Below are 23,658 nucleotides of genomic sequence, written 5' to 3'. Positions count from 1 at the left end.
TGTAAGTGTATGAATGTAATGTATAAATGTAAGTGCATGAATGTAATGTATAAATGTAAGTGCATGAATGTAATGTATAAATGTAAGTGTATGAATGTAATGTATAAATGTAATTGTATGAATGTAATGTATGAATGTAATGTATAAATGTAAGTGGATTAATGTAATGTATAAATGTAAGTGTATGATGTAATGTATAAATGTAAGTGCATAAATGTAATGTATAAATGTACGTGCATGGATGTAATGTATAAAAGTGAGTGCATGAATGTAATGTAAAAATGTTAATGTATGAATGTAATGTATAAATGTAATTGTATGAATGTAAGTGTATGAATGTAATGTATAAATGTTAGTGTATGAATGTAATGTATAAATGTAATTGTATGAATGTAATGTATAAATATAAGTCTATGAATGTAATGTATGAATGTAAGTGCATGAATGTAATTTATAAAAGTAAGTTCATGAATGTAATGTATAAATGTTAGTGTATGAATGTAATTGTATGAATGTAATGTATAAATGTAAGTGTATGAATGTAATTTATAAATGTCAGTGCATGAAGGTAATGTATAAATATAAGTGTATGAATGTAATGTATAAATGTAATTGTATGAATGTAATGTATAAATGTAATGTATAAAAGTAAGTGTATGAATGTAATGTATGAATGTAATGTATAAAAGTAATGTATAAATGTAAGTGTATTAATGTAAGGTATAAATGTAATGTAAAAATGTTACTCTATTAATGTAATGTATAAATGTAAGTGTATGAATGTAATGTATAAATGTAAGTGTATTAATGTAATGTATAAATGTAATGTATAAAAGTAAGTGTATGAATGTAATGTATGAATGTAATGTATAAATGTAAGTGCATGAATGTAATGTATAAATGTAAGTGTATGATGTAATGTATAAATGTAAGTGTATGAATGTAATGTATGAATGTAAGTGTATGAATGTAATGTATGAATGTAATGTATAAATGTTAGTGCATGAATGTAATGTATAAATGTAATGTATAAAAGTAAGTGTATGAATGTAAGTGTATGAATGTAATGTATGAATGTAATGTATAAATGTAAGTGCATGAATGTAATGTATAAATGTAAGTGTATGATGTAATGTATAAATGTAAGTGCATGAATGTAATGTATAAATGTAAGTGTATGAATGTAATGTATGAATGTAAGTGTATGAATGTAATGTATGAATGTAATGTATAAATGTAAGTGCATGAATGTAATGTATAAATGTAAGTGTATGAATGTAATGTATAAATGTAAGTGTATGAATGTAATGTATGAATGTAATGTATAAATGTAAGTGCATGAATGTAATGTATAAATGTAAGTGTATGATGTAATGTATAAATGTAAGTGTATGAATGTAATGTATGAATGTAAGTGTATGAATGTAATGTATGAATGTAATGTATAAATGTTAGTGCATGAATGTAATGTATAAATGTAATGTATAAAAGTAAGTGTATGAATGTAAGTGTATGAATGTAATGTATGAATGTAATGTATAAATGTAAGTGCATGAATGTAATGTATAAATGTAAGTGTATGATGTAATGTATAAATGTAAGTGCATGAATGTAATGTATAAATGTAAGTGTATGAATGTAATGTATGAATGTAAGTGTATGAATGTAATGTATGAATGTAATGTATAAATGTAAGTGCATGAATGTAATGTATAAATGTAAGTGTATGAATGTAATGTATAAATGTAAGTGTATGAATGTAATGTATGAATGTAATGTATAAATGTTAGTGCATGAATGTAATGTATAAATGTAAGTCTATTAATGTAATGTATAAATGTAAGTGTATGAATGTAATGTATGAATGTTAGTGTATGAATGTAATGTATAATTGTAAGTGTATGAATGTAATGTATAAATGTAAGTCTATGATTGTAATGTATAAATGTAAGTGTATGAATGTAATGTATGAATGTAATGTATAAATGTAAGTGCATGAATGTAATGTATAAATGTAAGTGCATGAATGTAAGTGTATAAATGTAAGTCTATGATTGTAATGTATAAATGTAAGTGTATGAATGTAATGTATGAATGTAATGTATAAAAGTAAGTGCATGAATGTAATGTATAAATGTAAGTTCATGAATGTAATGGATAAATGTAAGTGTATGAAAGTAATGTATAAATGTTAGTGTATGAATGTAATGTATAAATGTAAGTGTATGAATGTAATGTATAAATGTAAGTGTATGAATGTAATGTATGAATGTAATGTATAAATGTAAGTGTATGAATGTATGTGCATGAACGTAATGTATAAATGTAAGAGTATGAATGTAATGTATAAATGTAAGTGCATGAATGTAATGTATAAATGTAAGTGCATGAATGTAATGTATAAATGTAAGTGTATGAATGTAATGTATAAATGTAAGTGGATGAATGTAATGTATAAATGTAAGTGTATGAATGTAATGTATGAATGTAAGTGTATGAATGTAATGTATAAATGTAAGTGTATGAAAATAAGTGCATGAACGTAATGTATAAATGTAAGTGTATGAATGTAATGTATAAATGTAAGTGCATGAATGTAATGTATAAATGTAAGTGCATGAATGTAATGTATAAATGTAAGTGTATGAATGTAATGTATAAATGTAATTGTATGAATGTAATGTATGAATGTAATGTATAAATGTAAGTGGATTAATGTAATGTATAAATGTAAGTGTATGATGTAATGTATAAATGTAAGTGCATAAATGTAATGTATAAATGTAAGTGCATGGATGTAATGTATAAAAGTGAGTGCATGAATGTAATGTAAAAATGTTAATGTATGAATGTAATGTATAAATGTAATTGTATGAATGTAATGTATGAATGTAAGTGTATGAATGTAATGTATAAATGTTAGTGTATGAATGTAATGTATAAATGTAATTGTATGAATATAATGTATAAATATAAGTCTATGAATGTAATGTATGAATGTAAGTGTATGAATGTAATTCATAAAAGTAAGTTCATGAATGTAATGTATAAATGTTAGTGTATGAATGTAATTGTATGAATGTAATGTATAAATGTAAGTGTATGAATGTAATTTATAAATGTCAGTGCATGAAGGTAATGTATAAATATAAGTGTATGAATGTAATGTATAAATGTAATTGTATGAATGTAATGTATAAATGTAATGTATAAAAGTAAGTGCATGAATGTAATGTATGAATGTAATGTATAAAAGTAATGTATAAATGTAAGTGTATTAATGTAAGGTATAAATGTAATGTAAAAATGTTACTCTATTAATGTAATGTATAAATGTAAGTGTATGAATGTAATGTATAAATGTAAGTGTATTAATGTAATGTATAAATGTAATGTATAAAAGTAAGTGTATGAATGTAATGTATGAATGTAATGTATAAATGTAAGTGCATGAATGTAATGTATAAATGTAAGTGTATGATGTAATGTATAAATGTAAGTGTATGAATGTAATGTATGAATGTAAGTGTATGAATGTAATGTATGAATGTAATGTATAAATGTTAGTGCATGAATGTAATGTATAAATGTAATGTATAAAAGTAAGTGTATGAATGTAAGTGTATGAATGTAATGTATGAATGTAATGTATAAATGTAAGTGCATGAATGTAATGTATAAATGTAAGTGTATGATGTAATGTATAAATGTAAGTGCATGAATGTAATGTATAAATGTAAGTGTATGAATGTAATGTATGAATGTAAGTGTATGAATGTAATGTATGAATGTAATGTATAAATGTAAGTGCATGAATGTAATGTATAAATGTAAGTGTATGAATGTAATGTATAAATGTAAGTGTATGAATGTAATGTATGAATGTAATGTATAAATGTTAGTGCATGAATGTAATGTATAAATGTAAGTCTATTAATGTAATGTATAAATGTAAGTGTATGAATGTAATGTATGAATGTTAGTGTATGAATGTAATGTATAATTGTAAGTGTATGAATGTAATGTATAAATGTAAGTCTATTAATGTAATGTATAAATGTAAGTCTATGATTGTAATGTATAAATGTAAGTGTATGAATGTAATGTATGAATGTAATGTATAAATGTAAGTGCATGAATGTAATGTATAAATGTAAGTGCATGAATGTAAGTGTATAAATGTAAGTCTATGATTGTAATGTATAAATGTAAGTGTATGAATGTAATGTATGAATGTAATGTATAAATGTAAGTGCATGAATGTAATGTATAAATGTAAGTGTATGATGTAATGTATAAATGTAAGTGTATGAATGTAATGTATAAATGTTAGTGCATGAATGTAATGTATAAATGTAATGTATAAAAGTAAGTGTATGAATGTAAGTGTATGAATGTAAAGTACGAATGTAATGTATAAATGTAAGTGCATGAATGTAATGTATAAATGTAAGTGTATGATGTAATGTATAAATGTAAGTGCATGAATGTAATGTATAAATGTAAGTGTATGAATGTAATGTATGAATGTAAGTGTATGAATGTAATGTATGAATGTAATGTATAAATGTAAGTGCATGAATGTAATGTATAAATGTAAGTGTATGAATGTAATGTATAAATGTAAGTGTATGAATGTAATGTATGAATGTAATGTATAAATGTTAGTGCATGAATGTAATGTATAAATGTAAGTCTATTAATGTAATGTATAAATGTAAGTGTATGAATGTAATGTATGAATGTTAGTGTATGAATGTAATGTATAATTGTAAGTGTATGAATGTAATGTATAAATGTAAGTCTATTAATGTAATGTATAAATGTAAGTCTATGATTGTAATGTATAAATGTAAGTGTATGAATGTAATGTATGAATGTAATGTATAAATGTAAGTGCATGAATTTAATGTATAAATGTAAGTGCATGAATGTAAGTGTATAAATGTAAGTCTATGATTGTAATGTATAAATGTAAGTGTATGAATGTAATGTATGAATGTAATGTATAAATGTAAGTGCATGAATGTAATGTATAAATGTAAGTGCATGAATGTAATGGATAAATGTAAGTGTATGAAAGTAATGTTTAAATGTTAGTGTATGAATGTAATGTATAAATGTAAGTGTATGAATGTAATGTATAAATGTAAGTGTATGAATGTAATGTATGAATGTAATGTATAAATGTAAGTGTATGAATGTACGTGCATGAACGTAATGTATAAATGTAAGAGTATGAATGTAATGTATAAATGTAAGTGCATGAATGTAATGTATAAATGTAAGTGCATGAATGTAATGTATAAATGTAAGTGGATGAATGTAATGTATAAATGTAAGTGTATGAATGTAATGTATGAATGTAAGTGTATGAATGTAATGTATAAATGTAAGTGTATGAAAGTAAGTGCATGAACGTAATGTATAAATGTAAGTGTATGAATGTAATGTATAAATGTAAGTGCATGAATGTAATGTATAAATGTAAGTGCATGAATGTAATGTATAAATGTAAGTGTATGAATGTAATGTATGAATGTAATGTATAAATGTAAGTGCATGAATGTAATGTATAAATGTAAGTGCATGAATGTAAGTGGATAAATGTAAGTCTATGATTGTAATGTATAAATGTAAGTGTATGAATGTAATGTATGAATGTAATGTATAAATGTAAGTGCATGAATGTAATGTATAAATGGAAGTGTATGATGTAATGTATAAATGTAAGTGTATGAATGTAATGTATGAATGTAAGTGTATGAATGTAATGTATAAATGTTAGTGCATGAATGTAATGTATAAATGTAATGTATAAAAGTAAGTGTATGAATGTAAGTGTATGAATGTAATGTATGAATGTAATGTATAAATGTAAGTGCATGAATGTAATGTATAAATGTAAGTGTATGATGTAATGTATAAATGTAAGTGCATGAATGTAATGTATAAATGTAAGTGTATGAATGTAATGTATGAATGTAAGTGTATGAATGTAATGTATGAATGTAATGTATAAATGTAAGTGCATGAATGTAATGTATAAATGTAAGTGTATGAATGTAATGTATAAATGTAAGTGTATGAATGTAATGTATGAATGTAATGTATAAATGTTAGTGCATGAATGTAATGTATAAATGTAAGTCTATTAATGTAATGTATAAATGTAAGTGTATGAATGTAATGTATGAATGTTAGTGTATGAATGTAATGTATAATTGTAAGTGTATGAATGTAATGTATAAATGTAAGTCTATTAATGTAATGTATAAATGTAAGTCTATGATTGTAATGTATAAATGTAAGTGTATGAATGTAATGTATGAATGTAATGTATAAATGTAAGTGCATGAATGTAATGTATAAATGTAAGTGCATGAATGTAAGTGTATAAATGTAAGTCTATGATTGTAATGTATAAATGTAAGTGTATGAATGTAATGTATGAATGTAATGTATAAATGTAAGTGCATGAATGTAATGTATAAATGTAAGTGCATGAATGTAATGGATAAATGTAAGTGTATGAAAGTAATGTATAAATGTTAGTGTATGAATGTAATGTATATGAATGTAATGTATAAATGTAAGTGTATGAATGTAATGTATGAATGTAATGTATAAATGTAAGTGTATGAATGTACGTGCATGAACGTAATGTATAAATGTAAGAGTATGAACGTAATGTATAAATGTAAGTGCATGAATGTAATGTATAAATGTAAGTGCATGAATGTAATGTATAAATGTAAGTGTATGAATGTAATGTATAAATGTAAGTGGATGAATGTAATGTATAAATGTAAGTGTATGAATGTAATGTATGAATGTAATGTATGAATGTAATGTATAAATGTAATGTATAAAAGTAAGTGCATGAATGTAATGTATAAAAGTAAGTCTATGAATGTAATGTATAAATGTAAGTGTATGAATGTAATGTATAAATGTAAGTGCATGAATGTAATGGATAAATGTAAGTGTATGAAAGTAATGTATAAATGTAAGTGTATGAATGTAATGTATGAATGTAATGTATAAATGTAAGTGCATGAATGTAATGTATAAATGTAAGTGCATGAATGTAAGTGTATAAATGTAAGTCTATGATTGTAATGTATAAATGTAAGTGTATGAATGTAATGTATGAATGTAATGTATAAATGTAAGTGCATGAATGTAATGTATAAATGTAAGTGCATGAATGTAAGTGTATAAATGTAAGTCTATGATTGTAATGTATAAATGTAAGTGTATGAATGTAATGTATGAATGTAATGTATAAATGTAAGTGCATGAATGTAATGGATAAATGTAAGTGTATGAAAGTAATGTATAAATGTTAGTGTATGAATGTAATGTATAAATGTAAGTGTATGAATGTAATGTATAAATGTAAGTGTATGAATGTAATGTATGAATGTAATGTATAAATGTAAGTGTATGAATGTACGTGCATGAACGTAATGTATAAATGTAAGAGTATGAATGTAATGTATAAATGTAAGTGCATGAATGTAATGTATAAATGTAAGTGCATGAATGTAATATATAAATGTAAGTGTATGAATGTAATGTGCAAATGTAAGTGGATGAATGTAATGTATAAATGTAAGTGGATGAATGTAATGTATAAATGTAAGTGCATGAATGTAATGGATAAATGTAAGTGTATGAAAGTAATGTATAAATGTTAGTGTATGAATGTAATGTATAAATGTAAGTGTATGAATGTAATGTATAAATGTAAGTGTATGAATGTAATGTATGAATGTAATGTATAAATGTAAGTGTATGAATGTACGTGCATGAACGTAATGTATAAATGTAAGAGTATGAATGTAATGTATAAATGTAAGTGCATGAATGTAATGTAAAAATGTAAGTGTATGAATGTAATGTATAAATGTAAGTGGATGAATGTAATGTATAAATGTAAGTGTATGAATGTAATGTATGAATGTAAGTGTATGAATGTAATGTATAAATGTAAGTGTATGAAAGTAAGTGCATGAACGTAATGTATAAATGTAAGTGTATGAATGTAATGTATAAATGTAAGTGCATGAATGTAATGTGTAAATGCAAGTGCATGAATGTAATGTATAAATGTAAGTGTATGAATGTAATGTATAAATGTAAGTCTATTAATGTAATGTATAAATGTAAGTCTATGATTGTAATGTATAAATGTAAGTGTATGAATGTAATGTATGAATGTAATGTATAAATGTAAGTGCATGAATGTAATGTATAAATGTAAGTGCATGAATGTAAGTGTATAAATGTAAGTCTATGATTGTAATGTATAAATGTAAGTGTATGAATGTAATGTATGAATGTAATGTATAAATGTAAGTGCATGAATGTAATGGATAAATGTAAGTGTATGAAAGTAATGTATAAATGTTAGTGTATGAATGTAATGTATAAATGTAAGTGTATGAATGTAATGTATAAATGTAAGTGTATGAATGTAATGTATGAATGTAATGTATAAATGTAAGTGTATGAATGTACGTGCATGAACGTAATGTATAAATGTAAGAGTATGAATGTAATGTATAAATGTAAGTGCATGAATGTAATGTATAAATGTAAGTGCATGAATGTAATGTATAAATGTAAGTGTATGAATGTAATGTGTAAATGTAAGTGGATGAATGTAATGTATAAATGTAAGTGTATGAATGTAATGTATAAATGTAAGTGCATGAATGTAATGGATAAAAGTAAGTGTATGAAAGTAATGTATAAATGTTAGTGTATGAATGTAATGTATAAATGTAAGTGTATGAATGTAATGTATGAATGTAATGTATAAATGTAAGTGTATGAATGTACGTGCATGAACGTAATGTATAAATGTAAGAGTATGAATGTAATGTATAAATGTAAGTGCATGAATGTAATGTATAAATGTAAGTGCATGAATGTAATGTATAAATGTAAGTGTATGAATGTAATGTATAAATGTAAGTGGATGAATGTAATGTATAAATGTAAGTGTATGAATGTAATGTATGAATGTAAGTGTATGAATGTAATGTGTAAATGCAAGTGCATGAATGTAATGTATAAATGTAAGTGTATGAATGTAATGTATAAATGTAATTGTATGAATGTAATGTATGAATGTAATGTATAAATGTAATGTATAAAAGTAAGTGCATGAATGTAATGTATAAAAGTAAGTCTATGAATGTAATGTATAAATGTAAGTGTATGAATGTAATGTATAAAAGTAAGTGCATGAATGTAATGTATAAATGTAAGTGCATGAATGTAATGTATAAATGTAAGTGCATGAATGTAATGGATAAATGTAAGTGTATGAAAGTAATGTATAAATGTAAGTGTATGAATGTAATGTATGAATGTAATGTATAAATGTAAGTGCATGAATGTAATGTATAAATGTAAGTGCATGAATGTAAGTGTATAAATGTAAGTCTATGATTGTAATGTATAAATGTAAGTGTATGAATGTAATGTATGAATGTAATGTATAAATGTAAGTGAATGAATGTAATGTATAAATGGAAGTGTATGATGTAATGTATAAATGTAAGTGTATGAATGTAATGTATGAATGTAAGTGTATGAATGTAATGTATGAATGTAATGTATAAATGTTAGTGCATGAATGTAATGTATAAATGTAATGTATAAAAGTAAGTGTATGAATGTAAGTGTATGAATGTAATGTATGAATGTAATGTATAAATGTTAGTGCATGCATGTAGTGTATAAATGTAAGTGTATGATGTAATGTATAAATGTAAGTGCATGAATGTAATGTATAAATGTAAGTGTATGAATGTAATGTATGAATGTAATGTATAAATGTAAGTGCATGAATGTAATGTATAAATGTAAGTGTATGAATGTAATGTATAAATGTAAGTGTATGAATGTAATGTATGAATGTAATGTATAAATGTTAGTGCATGAATGTAATGTATAAATGTAAGTCTATTAATGTAATGTATAAATGTAAGTGTATGAATGTAATGTATGAATGTTAGTGTATGAATGTAATGTATAATTGTAAGTGTATGAATGTAATGTATAAATGTAAGTCTATTAATGTAATGTATAAATGTAAGTCTATGATTGTAATGTATAAATGTAAGTGTATGAATGTAATGTATGAATGTAATGTATAAATGTAAGTGCATGAATGTAATGTATAAATGTAAGTGCATGAATGTAAGTGTATAAATGTAAGTCTATGATTGTAATGTATAAATGTAATGTATGAATGTAATGTATAAATGTAAGTGCATGAATGTAATGTATAAATGTAAGTGCATGAATGTAATGGATAAATGTAAGTGTATGAAAGTAATGTATAAATGTTAGTGTATGAATGTAATGTATAAATGTAAGTCTATTAATGTAATGTATAAATGTAAGTGTATGAATGTAATGTATGAATGTTAGTGTATGAATGTAATGTATAATTGTAAGTGTATGAATGTAATGTATAAATGTAAGTCTATTAATGTAATGTATAAATGTAAGTCTATGATTGTAATGTATAAATGTAAGTGTATGAATGTAATGTATGAATGTAATGTATAAATGTAAGTGCATGAATGTAATGTATAAATGTAAGTGCATGAATGTAAGTGTATAAATGTAAGTCTATGATTGTAATGTATAAATGTAAGTGTATGAATGTAATGTATGAATGTAATGTATAAATGTAAGTGCATGAATGTAATGTATAAATGTAAGTGCATGAATGTAATGGATAAATGTAAGTGTATGAAAGTAATGTATAAATGTTAGTGTATGAATGTAATGTATAAATGTAAGTGTATGAATGTAATGTATAAATGTAAGTGTATGAATGTAATGTATGAATGTAATGTATAAATGTAAGTGTATGAATGTACGTGCATGAACGTAATGTATAAATGTAAGAGTATGAATGTAATGTATAAATGTAAGTGCATGAATGTAATGTATAAATGTAAGTGCATGAATGTAATGTATAAATGTAAGTGTATGAATGTAATGTATAAATGTAAGTGGATGAATGTAATGTATAAATGTAAGTGTATGAATGTAATGTATGAATGTAAGTGTATGAATGTAATGTATAAATGTAAGTGTATGAAAGTAAGTGCATGAACGTAATGTATAAATGTAAGTGTATGAATGTAATGTATAAATGTAAGTGCATGAATGTAATGTATAAATGTAAGTGCATAAATGTAATGTATAAATGTAAGTGTATGAATGTAATGTATAAATGTAATTGTATGAATGTAATGTATGAATGTAATGTATAAATGTAATGTATAAAAGTAAGTGCATGAATGTAATGTATAAATGTAAGTGCATGAATGTAATGTATAAATGTAAGTGTATGAATGTAATGTATAAATGTAAGTGGATGAATGTAATGTATAAATGTAAGTGTATGAATGTAATGTATAAAAGTAAGTGCATGAATGTAATGTATAGATGTAAGTGTATGAATGTAATGTATAAAAGTAAGTCTATGAATGTAATGTATAAATGTAAGTGTATGAATGTAATGTATAAAAGTAAGTGCATGAATGTAATGTATAAATGTAAGTGCATGAATGTAATGGATAAATGTAAGTGCATGAATGTAATGGATAAATGTAAGTGTATGAAAGTAATGTATAAATGTAAGTGTATGAATGTAATGTATAAATGTAAGTGTATGAATGTAATGTATGAATGTAAGTGTATGAATGTAATGTATAAATGTAAGTGTATGAATGTAAGTGCATGAACGTAATGTATAAATGTAAGTGTATGAATGTAATGTATGAATGTAAGTGTATGAATGTAATGTATAATGTAAGTGTATGAATGTAATGTATAAATGTAAGTGCATGAATGTAATGTATAAATGTAAGTGCATGAGTGTATTGTATAAATGTAAGTGTATGAATGTAATGTATAAATGTAAGTGCATGAATGTAATGGATAAATGTAAGTGTATGAATGTAATGTATAAATGTAATTGTATGAATGTAATGTATAAATGTAAGTGTATGAATGTAATGTATAAATGTAAGTGCATGAATGTAATGTATAAATGTAAGTGCATGAATGTAATGGATAAATGTAAGTGAATGAATGTAATGTATAAATGTAAGTGCATGAATGTAATGTATAAATGTAAGTGCATGAATGTAATGTATAAATGTAAGTGCATGAATGTAATGTATAAATGTAAGTGCATGAATGTAATGGATAAATGTATGTGAATGAATGTAATGGATAAAGGTAAGTGCATGAATGTAATGGATAAATGTATGTGTATGAATGTAATGTATAAATGTAATTGCATGAATGTAATGTATAAATGTAAGTGTATGAATGTAATGTATATATGTAAGTGTATGAATGTAATGTATAAAAGTAAATGTATGAATGTAATGTATAATAGTAAGTGTACGAATGTAATGTATAAATGTAAGTGTATGAATGTAAAGTATAAATGTAAGTGCATGAATTTAATGTATAAAAGTAAGTGTATGATGTAATGTATGAATGTAAGTGTATGAATGTAATGTAGAAATGTAGGTCTATGAATTTAATGTATGAATGTAAGTGTATGAATGTAATGTATAAAAGTAAGTTCATGAATGTAATGTAGAAATGTTAGTGTATTAATGTAATGTATAAATGTAAGTGTATGAATGTGACGTAAAAATGTAAGTGCATGAACGTAATGTATAAATGTTAGTCTATGAATGTAATGTACAAATGTTAGTGTATGAATGTAATTTATAAATGTAAGTGCATGAACGTATTGTATAAATGTTAGTGCATAAATGTAGATGTAAGAATGTAATGTAGAAATGTCAGTGTATGAATGTAATGTATAAATGTAAGTGCATGAAAGTAATGTATAAATGTAATTGTATGAATGTAATGTATGAATGTAAGTGTATGAATGTAATTGTATGAATGTAATCTATAAATGTAAGTGTATGAATGTAATGTATAAATGTAAATGGAATAATGTAATGTATAAATGTAAGTGTATGATGTAATGTATAAATGTAAGTGCATGAATGTACTGTATAAATGTAAGTGTATGAATGTAATGTATAAAAGTAAATGTATGAATATAATGTATACAAGTAAGTGCATGGATGTAATGTTTAAAAGTAAGTGCATGAATGTAATGTATAAATGTTAGTGTATGAATGTAATGTATAAATGTAAATGTATGAATGTAATGTATGAATGTAAGTGTATGAATGTAATGTATAAATGTTAGTGTATGAATGTAATGTATGAATGTAATGTATAAAAGTAAGTGCATGCATGTAATGTATAAAGGTTAGTGTATGAATGTAATGTATAAATGTAAGTGTATGAATGTAATGTATAAATATAAGTGCATGAACGTAATGTATAAATGTAAGTGTATGAATGTAATGTATAAATGTAAGTGCATGAACGTAATGTATAAATGTTAGTGTATGAATGTAATGTATAAATGTAAGTGTATGAATGTAATGTATAAATGTAAGTGGATGAATGTAATTGTATAAATGTAAGTGGATTAATGTAATGTATAAATGTAAGTGTATGATGTAATGTATAAATGTAAGTGCATGAATGTAATGTATAAATGTAAGTGCATGGATGTAATGTATAAAAGTAAGTGCATGAATGTAATGTATAAATGTTAATGTATGAATGTAATGTATAAATGTAATTGTATGAATGTAATGTATGAATGTAAGTGTATGAATGTAATGTATAAATGTTAGTGTATGAATGTAATGTATAAATATAATTGTATGAATGTAATGTATAAATGTATGTCTATGAATGTAATGTATGAATGTAAGTGTATGAATGTAATGTATAAAAGTAAGTTCATGAATGTAATGTATAAATGTTAGTGTATGAATGTAATTGTATGAATGTAATGTATAAATGTAAGTGTATGAATGTAATGTATAAATGTCAGTGCATGAAGGTAATGTATAAATGTAAGTGTATGATGTAATGTATAAATGTAAGTATATTAATGTAATGTATAAATGTAAGTGTATGATGTAATGTATAAATTCAAGTGCATGAAGGTAATGTATAAATGTTAGTGTATGAATGTAATGTATAAATGTAATTGTATGAATGTAATGTATGAACGTAATGTATAAATGTAGGTGTATGAATGTAATGTATAAATGTAAGTTCATGAACGTAATGTATAAATGTAAATACATGAACGTAATGTATAAATGTAAATGCTTGAACGTAATGTATAAATAAAGGTGTATGAATGTAATGTATAAATTTAAGTGCATGAACGTAATGTATGAATGTTAGTGTATGAATGTAAGTGCATGAATATAATGTATAAATGTAAGTGAATGAATGTAATGTATAAATGTAAGTGAATTACTGAAATGTAAAAAAGTGTAAGTGCATGAATGTAATGTATAAGTGAATGAATGTAATGTATAAATGTAAGTGTATGAATGTAATTATTATTATTATTACCAGTTATTCATATAGCGCACACATATTCCGCAGCGCTTTACAGAGAATATTTGTTCAATTCACATCAGTCCCTGCCCCAGTGGAGCTTGCAATCTATATTCCCTATCATATGCTCACACACACGAGGGTTAATTTATGTTGGGAGCCAATTAGCCTACCTGTATATTTTTGGAGTGTGGGAGGATACCGGAGTACCCAGAGGAAACCCACACAAACACAGAGAATATACAAACTCCACACAGTTAGGGCCGTGGTGGGAATCAAACCCTCGACCATAGTGCTGTGAGACAGTAATGCTAACCATTACACCGTCTGTGCTGCCCTATAAATCTATAAATGCAAATGCATGAATGTAATCTATAAATGCAAATGCATGAATGTAATGTATAAATGTTAGTGCATGAATGTAATGAATGAATGTAAGTGTATAAATGTAAGTGAATGAATGTAATGTCTGAATGTTAGTGTATGAATGTAATGTAGAAATGTTAGTGCATGAATGTACTGGATAAATGTAAGTGTATGAAAGTAATGTAGAAATGTAAGTATTAATGCAAATGTATTTATGTAATTTATTCATGTAAGTGTATTAATGTTAGTGCATTAATGTAATATATGATTTGAAGTGTATGAATGTAATTTATGAATGATATGTATGAATGTAAGTGCATGAATGTAATCTATGACAGTAAGTAAATGAATGTAATATATGAATTGCAATGTATGAATGTAATTTTCTACGACTGTAAGTGCATGAATTTAATCTATGACTGTAAGCGCATTAATGTATGCCTCTAAGTGCATGTATGTAAGTGCTTGAATGTAATGTATCAATTTAAGTGAATAAATGTACAGTACTGTGGAAAAAGTAAGAATGCTTTCAAAAATAGAGGTGTTAATAGTTAATTTTCATCAATTAACAAAATGCAAAGTGAATGAACAGAAGATAAATCTAAATCAAATCAAAATTTGGTGTGACCACCCTTTGCCTTCAAAACAGCATCAATTCTTCTGGGAACACTTGCACACAGTTTTTGAAGGAATTCGTCAGGGAGGTTGGTCCAAACATCTTGGAGAACTAACTACAGGTCTTCTGTGGATGTAGGCTTGCTCAAATTCTTCTCTCTCTTCATGTAATCCCAGACAGACTCGACGATGTTGAGATCAGGGCTCTGTGGGGGCCATATCATCACTTCCAGGACTCCTTGTTCTTCTTTACTCTGAAGATGGTTCTTAATGACATTGGCTGTATGTTTGGGGTCGTTGTCCTGCTGCAGAATAAATGTGGAGCCAATCAGACGCCTCCCTGATGGTATTGCATGATGGATAAGTACCTGCCTGTATTTCTTAACATTGAGGACAACATAAATCCTGACCAAATCCCCAACTTAATTTGCTGAAATGCAGCCCCAAACTTACAAGGAACCTTCACCATTCTTCACTGTTACCTGCAGACACTCATTATTGTACCGATCTCCAGCCCTTCGGCGAACAAACTGCTTCTGTTACAGCCAAATATTTACGATTTTGAATCTTCAGTCCAGAGTACCTGCTGCCATCTTTCTGCACCCCAGTTTTTGTGCATAGTTGATTTGCTTGTCCGTGTTTACACGTCGAAGATATGTCTTTTTGGCCGCAATTCTTCCATGAAGACCACTTCTGGCCAGACTTCTCCGAACAGTAGATGAGTGTACCTGGATCCCACTGGTTTCTGCCAGTTCTGAGCTGATGGCACTGCTGGACATCTTCCGATTTCGAAGGGAAGTAAGCATGATGTGTCTTCATCTGATGCACTAAGTTTCCTTGGCCGACCACTGCGTCTATGGTCCTCAACGTTGCCCGTTTCTTTGTGCGTCTTCAAAAGAGCTTGAACAGCGCATCTTGAAACCCCGGTCTGCTTTGATCTCTTTGCCAGGGAGAGACCTGGCTGATGCCGTATAACTACCTTGTGTCTTATGGCTGTGCTCAGTCTTGCCATAGTGTATGACCTGTGACATGAAACGGTCTTCCACAACCTCACCTTTGTAGCAGAATTTGGCTGTTCCTCACCCAGTTTTAAGCCTCCTACACAGCTGTTTTTGTGTTTCAACCTGCATATGAAAATGATGATCATCATCACCTGTTTGGTATGATTGGTTAATCATACACCTGCCTATAATCCTACAAAATCCCTGACTTTGTGCAAGTGTACCTAGAAGAATTGATGCTATTTTGAAGGCAAAGGGTGGCCACACCAAATATTGATTTGATTTAGATTTCTCTTCTGTTCATTCACTTTGCATTTTGTTAATTGCTAAAGATAAACTATTAACACCAGTGACGGTTTTTACCTAGGGGTTGCGAGGCCGCAGCCCCCCCAGTAAAATCCGCCACCTCAGTGTAGTCGGTGCAGTATGTGACTGCACTCTCTACACTGTGACTGGCAGTGGCTTCCCATTGGAAGCGCCACCTGCCAGTCACATAGGTGACAGGCAGTCTCAGGGGGAGGTGTCTCCTTCCCCTGGTGTCTCCTCCCCCTGGTGTCTCCTCCTCCTGGGACTGCCAATCCAGGCTGCTATTAGCTATTAGCAGAGATCGGCTTCCAGTAGGAAGCCGCTTCTCTGCCTTTACAAAAGCCCTACCCGGCTACTTTGGGCTGCAGACGATGCAGCCCTTTGGAAGCTGGGGATATGCGCACCTGTCAGTTTCATTGTGCATTCGCCGGGACCAAGCCAGGAGCCGGTAAGTGTTGCTCCTCGGCAGGTGCAGCCCCCCTCATCTTCCATTTTTAAAAGCATTCTTACTTTGCAGCATTTGCCTAAAACTTTTGCACAGTATTGTAAGTGCATGACAGTATGATTGTAAGTGTATGACGGTATGATTGTAAGTGTATGAATGGGATTAAGTGTATGGATTCAATGTATGAATGTACAGTAAGTGCATGAAGGTAATATATGAATCTAAGTGTATGAATGTTAGTACATTAATGTAATGTATAAATGTAAGTGAATGAATGTAATGTATGAATGTTAGTGCATGAATATAATGTATGAAAGTACATGAATGGATAATATGAATGCAAGTGTATTTATGTAATTTATGATGTAATACAGATAGCATCAGTGACCGTCATGTAAAGAGAGGTCATCTGTGACTGGCATAATAGTACATAGAGCATCAGTGACCACCATATAAGAACAGAGAGCATCAGTGACCGCCATATAATACAGAGAACATCCGTGACCACCATGTAATACAGTGAGCATCAGTGACCGCCATATAGAGAGCATCAGTGACCAACGTGAAATATGGAGAGAATCAATCACCACAATATAATACAGAAAGCATCAGTGATTACCATATAATGCACAGAGCATCAGTGACCGCCATATAATGCACAGAGCATCAGTAACCGCCATATAATGCACAGAGCTTCAGTGACCACCATATAATGCAGAGCATCAGTGATCACCATATAATGCAGAGAGCTTCAGTGCCCGCCATATAATACAGAGAGCATCAGTGACCACCATATAATACAGAGAGCATCAGTGACTGCCATAGAATACAGAGAGCATCAGTGACCACCATATAACAGAGTGAGCATCAACTTAGAGAGCATCAGTGACCATCATATAATACAGAGAGCATCAGTAACTGCCACAAAAAAAACAGAGAGCATCAGTGACCGCCAAATAATACAGACAGCATTAGTGGCTGCAATATAATATAGAGTATTTTTGTTCGCCTTACAACATTATTCCTTCATAAATAATTAATCCCTCCTTAAAAACCATTAACTACTTCAGCATCATAACAACCCCACTCAATATAATTCATATATGTAACCTATGTATAAATCATTAACCCCATAATCCCCATTATTAATTAGCCCCAACATCATCAAATAATTTAATTCATGTACATTAACCATCTATCTCCCTCAGTATCATTAATAAAAGAAGCGTAATCTTAGTTAACCCTTTTACCCCCCGCATTAACCCCTTACCCCCTTATTCTTAGCATTTCTATAATAAGCTTTACCCAACCCCCCTATACATTGTTGGTGATCTAATCTGTTCCTCCTGTGGCAGCCACAGCAGTTGCGCACAGGAAGCAGGCACTGGCAGGTGCGCACAGGAAGCAGGCACTGGCAGGTGGGCACAGGAAGCAGGAACTGGCAGGTGCGCACAGGAAGCAGGCACTGGCAGGTGCGCACAGGAAGCAGGAACTGGCAGGTGGGCACAGGAAGCAGGAACTGGCAGGTGGGCACAGGAAGCAGGCATTGGCAGGTGCGCACAGGAAGCAGACATTGGCAGGTGGGCACAGGAAGCAGGCACTGGCAGGTGCGCACAGGAAGCAGGCACTGGCAGGTGAGCACAGGAAGCAGGCACTGGCAGGTGCGCACAGGAAACAGGCACTGGCAGGTGCGCACAGGAAGCAGGCACTGGCAGGTGGGCACAGGAAGCAGGCATTGGTAGGTGTAGACAGGAAGCAGACACTGGCAGGTGGGTACAGGAAGCAGGCACTGGCAGGTGGGCACAGGAAGCAGGTACTGGCAGGTGCGCACAGGAAGCAGGCACTGGCAGGTGGGCACAGGAAGCAGGAACTGGCAGGTGCGCACAGGAAGCAGGAACTGGCAGGTGGGCACAGGAAGCAGGCATTGGCAGGTGCGCACAGGAAGCAGGAACTGGCAGGTGGGCACAGGAAGCAGGAACTGGCAGGTGGGCACAGGAAGCAGGCATTGGCAGGTGGGCACAGGAAGCAGGAACTGGCAGGTGGGCACAGGAAGCAGGAACTGGCAGGTGGGCACAGGAAGCAGGAACTGGCAGGTGGGCACAGGAAGCAGGCATTGGCAGGTGCGCACAGGAAGCAGGAACTGGCAGGTGCCACTGAGGCTGTGAGGAGGAGGAAGGGCCAGCAGAAGGAAGCAGGGGGAAGGGGGCAGACTATTGCTGCAGCCCCTGTGAGGTGATAACCATATGCCCTCCCTCAGCTGGATTTATTCTTCAGGGCAGCCGTGGGGCAGTTTAGACTAGGGGGCACCCTTTAGTCCAAAATTAAGAGCATAGTGTCAGCCCCCTAACCCCAATACTTACTGTTGGGATGCTGGCGCTGTGATACTGACTGGTATCGCGATTCCGACGCCGGCATTCTGAGCACAGGCAGCCCCGACAGCCGGGATTTAAACTGCATCCACTGAAAACTATCCCAGAGAGAATCTCAGCTTTCAATTATCTGTATTTTGGAAAGGTCCTTAGAGTATTGATCAACTACCCGCTGTAACGTCTCTTGTTCAGCACGTAACATGCAATTCACAGTATAGGCGTGCACGGACCCCCGTGTTTTAGTTTTGGCAAAACCACCCTGAAGTGTTTTGGTTCGGATTCACTTTTGTTTTTGGATTCCTTTAAAATTTATAAAAAAAATAGCTAAAGTCATGTAATTTGTACCTGTTTACATGCAATCCAAACCCGTGATTCGGTTCTTAAATCCAAGTTCCAAACTTACAGCAGACCCGAGCCAGGACTCAGTTGCGCTCGAAACCCCGAAAGTTCTACACGGACCCCAAAGATTGGGTGTGCTCATTTTTCAGGAAAACCAAACTGCACGTCTCTTATTATCTGTAGAACAACTGCTGCCACTTACTAAACCCTGGCCCCAACACCTGAGCAATTCACAATCAGGGTCTGTCGCTGGAAGATATTTACTAACAGCATGCAATAACCCAGCAATAACCCAGCAATAACCCAGCAGCCAACAGTTGACAGTGGGCCTGATTCATCAAGGAACGCAGTTGCTAATACGCACGCAATCGGTCGATTAATTCTCACTGTACATGTGTATATTCATCGCAGTGTGTGTGCGCGAGCCAGACGCTGCGGTCAGAACTGCGGACGCAGGGGCTACACAGGCGAACGGCAGAGTGAGTGACAGGAAGCGCCATTTGTGGTGGTGACGGGGGGGGGGGTGGCCGAGCGGACGCAGGCGGGCCAGTGATTTCAGTGCCATTGCAAGGGGCGTGCATAAATTATCCACTGCGACACCAGACGCCTCGTGAGTACGCTGAAGTTAGCAATTCCTGAGTGAGGTCTGGGCCCGATGTTACTCCATGTTACCGACTGTTTCGCCATGTTGGCCAAGTGTACGGATGTGAGTAAGGGGAAGTGGGCGTCCTTATGTCAGGGTGCGTTCGCAATGCGAATGCAAACATTTACATATCACCGCTGATATTAGCAACGCAGTTACGTGCGTATGAGCCAAATAGCGATCCGTGCTGAATCAGGCCCATTGTCTCTTGTGAGACAGCAAAGCGAGCATGTGATTGGTCACCGTACGTCACTGTACATTTTCACTGCATCGGTGAATACGCCCCGCTGTAAGTGAATGCAGCGCCTGTGCCCATATGGAGGCTTGAGATTCCGGTTAGCACTCCTTAGTAGATGGCGTGTCTGGCAGTCACTGTGCAGGTGCTGTCTCACCCTCCATCTCTCAGCAGGAATCACACAGGCCTCTAATACGTTACATGCCAGACCTCATCAAACTTCCCCCTGTTCCGTTATCCCCATCCTAAACCGTATTTACCACGGAATGCCAAGCATATGCGCACTGATCGATGACATCATAACTTAACCCTTTTACCCCATACGAGCTCCATTACAGCCCTAGGTGATCCAAACCCCCCCTATTATAATTATATAAGTGCGTCTGTATATAATATGTTATCCAATGATTAATGATTTCAAATACTTTAAATCTGTCATAACAATGAACAAGATCTCTAGATCAAAGGGGTCTGGGGGGGGGGGAATTGATGACAGGACAGAAAACAGGTATAATTGTAGCATTTTGGCAGGTCCTCATCCTGTAAGGACTATATATATTATATATAATGCACCTCCTATTGCTATATTGTTATATGGATATGAGAATTCAGAGAGGAGATCCGTGACCAAACATACTTTTATATATATATCGCAAAAATCTAAGGTGACTTCTTATAACCATAATAATTTACAGCAGAAGGTGCATTATAACTATATTATATACACAGAAGGTTTAATGAACCTCAGGAACACTGATTACTACAATTACATATAATGTCAACACTTGTGTATTATAAAACAATTATTATTTACAGTATTGTTACACAGAAGGTCTTTATGTCACCAGCTGTTGGTTCAGCACATAATAATACCAAACCACCAGCCTTTGGTTGGGCACATAATACCTAATCACCAGCCGTTGGTTCAGCACATACTACCAAATATCCAGCCTTTGGTTTGGCACAGAATACCAAACCACCAGCCTTTGGTTGGGCACATAATACCAAATCTCCAGCCTTTGGTTTGGCATAGAATACCAAACCACCAGGCTTTGGGTTGGCACAGAATACCAAACCACCAGGCTTTGGGTTGGCACATAATGCCAAATCACCAGCCTTTGGGTTGGTACATAATGCTAAACCTCCAGCCTTTGGGTTGGCACAGAATACCAACTCATCCGCCTATTGAGTTTGGCACTTAGTATTCTCTTTTCATGAACTGTCAGGAGATGAAAGGATAACACAGTTGAGGAAGGAAGCAGAACCTCTGACTGGTTTCCAACTATATTGACTCATCTCAGTGATATTTGAGATAATGAAACAGATATGTTGCTATACAGTCTACAAGCTTTCCGTCTTCGCTAAACCCTAGCATGTAGAGCCATGGAATGACCATAAGGCCCTGTAGACTCACCACTGAGGGTAACCACAAGCCCATGTTATTCTCCTGCATTAGGTCAGTTACTCTAGTGACATCTCAGATACCTTCCCGAGAGCCACAGAACTGTAGAACATTCATGTACAGAGACATTCGCTCCCCATCAGAGGCCTGTGAAAAACTACATCACTTACTTTCTCCTTCCACTTTCTCCGGGGTCCTGAACCATATGACCTGCCGCGTGTCCAGCTTCACCTGGAAGGTCCTCCTCTCCGGCCGCTGGGACTTCTTCTGGTAAAAGAGGGTGAGGACCGTCCCAGTTTCCAAACTTCTCATAGCCCGATTAATGTCACCCGTCTCCATCTGGGTGTCCTCCACAGATCCATTCATGTTTGCCAGCCTGCACCCCAACATTGTCAGTGCATTCCAGCCAGGGGCAGGGAATATGGGAAGGGGGGGTGGGTCGTCACAGCTTGCGGCCCGGGACCTTCCAGACTCTGGTCACTACAGCAATTTGCTGATCAGAGGGTAAGCCAAGACCCTGCATCACAAGAGGTATAATGTACAACGGAACCTGGGAAACCCAGCGATGAACTCCAGCAAGTATCATGCGTGTAAAATAAAAATATCCTGTTCTACGTTCATGCAGAAGATGAAATCCCAAGCGCAGAATAAGTTCCAGAGGACTGAAGGTGCTGACCCATTGCATGAGGATTACAATGAGGCAGATCACTCCTGGATCCACCCTCCATGCTCCTGGGATGGGCCCCTCCTTCCTCCTGTTACACAACTGACTACATCCCAGGCTGGTCCACTCAGGATGTGCTGGGGTCAACGAGGGGCGCAGGAAGCTCTGGCCAGATGCTCAGTGATGTCTGTCATGCACTGGGGTGAACGGAGACCCTGAGTGTGAGTCAGTAGCTGCACTAATGGGTTTACACAGATAATCTCCAGCATACAGGATCTTCCTGGGGGACCAGTCATGTTCTGTGTAAAGCTGGGAATGATCTGATCTCCAGCCAGGCGGCTTCCCTGGATGCTGCATTTAGTAGCATGGTAATGTCCAGGATAACGCAGGAAAAGGGTTTAAACCAAATCACTGCTACTAATGAGCCTAATCCAATTTCACAAGCTGCGCCTGGAGCCTGCATCTCTGCAAGGTGGCTGCCTCACAATGACAGGATGGGAGTCGCAGGCTTGCAGAACTGTACTGTACACATGTACATTTTCCTCCCACACCCTGCATGACAAAAGAGGGATCTGCAGGGACCTGATGAGCAAGGGAGCTGTGGGCACAATTGGATGAGTCCCACAGAATGGTTGTAGCTTAACCCTTTCCTCTGTGGCAGTGCCTGGGTCTGAAGAACAGGGCAGTGGTCCCCAGATCTGCATTTAACCCCCCTCCCCAGTCCTTATCTGGCAGAAGCAGCACTCAGTTCCTGTCTGATCCCAG

At 32.5% G+C, this 23,658-nt stretch overlaps 1 protein-coding gene across 2 annotated transcripts in view; it reads right to left on the bottom strand.

Annotated features, from left to right (window-relative positions):
• LOC148433687 (1-phosphatidylinositol 4,5-bisphosphate phosphodiesterase gamma-1-like) overlaps window positions 1-23,658 on the bottom strand; it is a 167,358-nt gene extending 143,700 nt beyond the window's left edge. For both annotated transcript variants that reach the window (XM_088465836.1, XM_088465837.1), the window contains exon 1: window positions 22,400-23,658. In XM_088465836.1, the coding sequence (XP_088321962.1) occupies window positions 22,400-22,619 (220 nt within the window). In that variant the 5' untranslated portion in view covers window positions 22,620-23,658. The remainder of the gene's footprint in view (window positions 1-22,399) is intronic.

This window comes from Taudactylus pleione, unplaced genomic scaffold (genome assembly GCF_031769625.1).
Source record: "Taudactylus pleione unplaced genomic scaffold, aTauple2 ptg002172l, whole genome shotgun sequence".
Taxonomy (NCBI): Eukaryota; Metazoa; Chordata; class Amphibia; order Anura; family Myobatrachidae; genus Taudactylus; species Taudactylus pleione.
Note: the sequence above shows the minus strand (reverse complement) of the source record. Positions and strands in the feature narration are given on the sequence as shown.